This window comes from Otolemur garnettii, unplaced genomic scaffold, assembly GCF_000181295.1.
Source record: "Otolemur garnettii isolate 467f Iridium unplaced genomic scaffold, OtoGar3 scaffold00249, whole genome shotgun sequence".
Taxonomy (NCBI): Eukaryota; Metazoa; Chordata; class Mammalia; order Primates; family Galagidae; genus Otolemur; species Otolemur garnettii.
This window is the reverse complement of record NW_003852644.1, coordinates 1079351-1083689: the sequence shown is the minus strand read 5'-3', so window position 1 is coordinate 1083689 and position 4339 is coordinate 1079351. Positions and strand designations below refer to the sequence as shown.

Sequence of the window (4339 nt, the reverse complement as noted above, 5' to 3'; positions counted from 1 at the left end):
GGGCGTTGTGGCAGGTGCCTGTGGTCCCAGCTACTTGGGAGGCTGAGGCAGGAGACTCGCTTGAGCCCAGGAGTTGGAGGTTGCTGTGAGCTGTAGTCTGCCATAGTACTCTACCCGGGGGATAGCTTGAGGCTCTGTCTCAAAAAACAAAACAAAACAAAACAAAAAAAACAAGTAGGGGGAAGGAGGAGGACTGAACAATTTTTTTTCTTTTTTACTAAAAACCAAGTGTACACTTTGGAGTAAAGGACAAGCATCTACAAGCACTGGCACACAGGCTGCACGTGGTCTGATCAAGCCCAAGTGAGACCCTAGTAGATGTTCTCAGTGCCAAGTTCTCCATGCTATCACCTTTTTTGACTTAGGAAAGAGTCTCTAAACGCAAACTCACTTGTTCTGTCTCCACAAAACATAAACTCAGGCCAGAGCATGTTGACTACAAAGCCTAAAACACAAAATTTACCAGAGTACCTTGTAATGTTTTATTCTCAGAAAGACCTTAAACATCTCAATACAAATGACTCACTCTTTTCACAATGAGAAGATATAAATGCATCTTTCTTATCAACTTGAATACATAAGCATTTAGTATAATTGGATACTCATAATACTCATATGTCTAAAGTATTTCTTAATTTACATGTTTAAACAATGGATTTATAAACTACTATATCGATAGAGAAACACTGCCTCTGTTCACCTGTCCTTATGAGGCAATCTGTACTCAGCCACAGTAAAGTGCACTTCATAATCTTTGACGAAGGCATCACTAACCAAGCCCGAAGGCCTCGTTTTAGCCACTTGCTACTCCTAATAAGCAATGTATATACTCGTTTGTATACTGTAGAGTCTTGATTTGCCTCTTTGGACCTTTCTAGTAATGAAATCCTATAGCATGTATGAAATCCTAAAACAAAACAAACTCCAAGATGTAGCAAGTAAAAAGTACAGAAAAACATGTACAGTTTGAACCTACTTACAACACAAATCAATGAAACATCTGTGCATATGTGTTTCAAATGCTCAGAGTGGGAGCCAAGAAGGGTCTGCCCCACTGTGCCCACGGTTACCTGCACAGAGGGCACAGGCAGGGCGCAGGGGTAGGGGTGGTGAGGGCATTGTGCTGAGTGTGAGTTGGAGAGGTTGGCAAGATAAAGACTATATTCGTTGGTCTCCCCTGCAGCTAGGTTTAGAAAGATCAGCAGCAGCTGCTAAGGCTTTGATTCTGTCCCTCTGGGCAGTATACAGATCTCTGCCCTTGCCTGAGATCTCAGGAGGAACAGAAGTGAGGTGGAAGCCACACTTGCCCTTCTGTTTGAGGAGCCCAGGCTCTGCAGTAGGATCTTGCCACCCTTTCTCCAACTTCCTAGATATCAAAAGGCAGTGGCAACAGTGGCTTTATCCCTGGCTGCAGCAACTGAGGAGTGTCTTATGTCCAACAGGCCCAGGAGTGGCCTCAGAGGTGGTAGTTCCACCAGTGGGTTAACCTTTTAGTTTGGGGTCCTGACTGCAGCCCACTCCTGTGACTTTGTAAGTGGTCTATGTTAATGGTTAGAATGCCTAGATGGTCCCCATTTCTTGTGCTGAGCCCTGAGACAGGCTGTCAGGTTTTGTTCAGTGTGCTTCTGTTTGATAGAAAGCAGATGTCTGTGTACATGACCAGTTTTTGTAAAGGTTGTATTTTTAAAACAAATCCTAATGCTATTTTTTCTACAATTAATTTACTTTTGTGCCGAGAAAAAAAATCCAATCATCAGTATCAAACTAGTATCATAGTGCAGAATCATTTTCAGTCTCAACCAGTGTCCCCTTAAAAATACCTTGGTATTGGCTGCCAGATAAACAGCATGCTCTGTCGAGACAGCGTCACTTGGATAGAAAACAGTGCAGTTGGGAATGGCTCGGAACATGGCCAGATCTTCCAGGGCCATCTGGGAGGGGCCATCTTCACCTAGGAGAGCCACAGCTCAACAAAAACATGAACATAACCCCACCAGAAACCTACCCTCTACTTCCCATTCACTCTTGAGAAGCAATAATTTTTTTGTGGAGGGGACAGAATCTTGCTCTATCACTCAGGCTAGAGTACTCTGGCATCAGCCTAGCTCACAGCAACCTCACACTCCTGACCTCAAGCGATCCCCTTGCCTCAGCCTCCTGAGTAGCTGGAATAACAGGCACCCATGACCACGCCTGGCTAGTTTTTCTATTTTTAGTGGAGACAGGGTCTTGCTCTTGCTCAGGCTGGTCTCAAACTCCTGAGCTCAAGGGGTCCTCCTGCTTTGGCCTCCCTGGGTGCTGGGATTATAGGCACGAGCCACTGTGCCTGGCTGAGGAGCACTAACTCTTCTTAAACCACAGTGGAGTCCTTTGAGAGAGGCCCATTATCAGGTTGACTCTCCTGGCTATAATTTATATTGATCTCTCATATGGCTATCTCCCTTGAGATCACACTGTAGCACCTTGGGTTAGGTTCCCTCAGCACTACCATCCAAGCTAACTGAGCATGGGTGGTCTGAGTCAGCCCTGCTGAGCTTCTAAGCCTGCTTTCCTTTGGAAGGCCCCTTTTTCCTTCTCTGCTCTTCAGCAAGAAAGTGAGCTTTGCAGACTGAAATGATCTCATTCATTTCTCCAGGCCTTCAAAGTAGTTGAGCAGAACGCTCCTGTGGGTACCTTCAGCTTCACCCAGATCGCCATGATTCCCAATGCCCTCTAGAGACATTCTGTCCAGCCTAATTCTCCCATGTGCACCTCCACCATTCCAGCAGCAAGCATAAACTGCCATGTCTTCCCAGTTCACCTGTTTGCCACAGACAGGTCAGAGGCCTCATCTTTCCCATGTCCTCTGCTGTCATTCATGAACTTGACTCCCTGACATTTCCCAAGTGAGAAAACTCTGCAGCTCTGTTTTTGGCTTTTCAGACCCCTGCCCCCCTCCCCGGCCAATCTGCTAGCAATGTTCACTTCTTTCTTCAGACACTCTGGGATCTACCCTTGACTTTTTTTTTTTTTTTCCATTTGTTGCAGAGTGTCTTCCAATCACCAGCTACAGAACAAGTTGGGAATGGAATGGGTACCTCTGCTAGACTTGCTTTTCCTCCTGCTTCCGAAGTTGGCAGAACACTAGGGGCTCTCCAGATGCAATCCTAGGAGGTCTACCCTTGACTTTCTACCCTGCCACCATTGCACATCTTGTTGCAATTATCTCCCTCTGCCCTGTGCTTCTCTTCTCACTGCCCCACCAGGCCAACATTCCTACAACAGTGTTTTTGTTGGCCTGTTTCCCTCATATGAAGGTGCTGGCAGTTTATCCTTGCTCCCATGCCATCCGAGCAGGCTGCGCACCATTGAGAATCCTCCCTTCCCTCTGCCCACACTGCTTACCTCCAGTTAGTCTTAGACTGTCCTGAGGGCAGAAAAGGGCACTCAGGGCAGACTACTTACTGACTGAAAGCAGCGGCACTCTACAGAACATGGAGAGATCTGTGGTAAAGGCAGCCCAGAGCAGAGCGGCTGGTCTTTTAAAACACAATATGGCTCAGCTGGGCTCTGTAGCTCATGCCTGTAATCCTAGCGCTCTAGGAGGCCGAGGCAAGCAGATCCGTTGAGTTGTGGAATTGAGACCAGCCCAAGCAAGAGTGAGACCCCATCTCTACTAAACAGAAAAACTAGCCAGGCACTATGGCAGTGCCTGGAATCCCAGATACTAGGAAGGCTGAAGTAAGAGCATTGCTTGAGCCCAAGAGTTTGAGGTTGCTATGAGCTATGATGCCACAGCACTCTATCCAAGGTACAGAGTGAAAACCTGTCAATAAATAACTAAATAAATAACTAAATAAGGCTTTTGTAGAAGAAGTCATGAATAGGTGGTGCCCATAGCTCAGTGGGTAGGGTGCCAGCCACATACACTGAAGCTGGTGGGTTTGAACCTAGCCCAGGGCAGCTAAAATGATGACAACTGCAAAAAACAAAAAAAATAGCTGGGCACTGTGGTAGGCACCTGTAGTCCTAGCTACATGGGAGGCTGAGGCAAGAGAATCACTTAAGTCCAAGAGTTTGAGGTTGCTGTGAGGTATGATGCCATGGCACTCTACACAGGGCAACAGCTTGAGACTCTGTCTCAAAAAAAAAAAAAAAAAAGAGAGAGAGAGAGAGAAGTTATGAGTAATCAAACTTAATGGAATCACAAGAAATCCATGGGTCTCCCAAACACATGTGAAGCCTTCTCTATAAAGGAGGAAGGCTGGCTCAGCGCCTATAGCTCAACCGGCTAAGGCGCCAGCCACGTACACCTAAGGTGGTGGGTTCGAATCCCCAGCCCGGACCCGCCAAACAACAA

The 4339-nt window shown here is 46.6% G+C and overlaps 1 protein-coding gene and 1 non-coding gene across 2 annotated transcripts in view; both read right to left on the bottom strand.

The window, feature by feature from the left end:
- The window catches only part of TKTL1 (transketolase like 1), a 43617-nt gene that overhangs the window by 4571 nt on the left and 34707 nt on the right, over positions 1-4339 (bottom strand). Inside the window, exon 9 of the mRNA XM_003802588.1 lies at positions 1821-1951. Coding sequence (XP_003802636.1) covers positions 1821-1951 — 131 coding nt within the window. The remainder of the gene's footprint in view (positions 1-1820; positions 1952-4339) is intronic.
- On the bottom strand, positions 3017-3156 carry LOC111722425. The gene has a single exon (XR_002771231.1). It is a non-coding gene; the product is annotated as a small nucleolar RNA SNORA7 (small nucleolar RNA).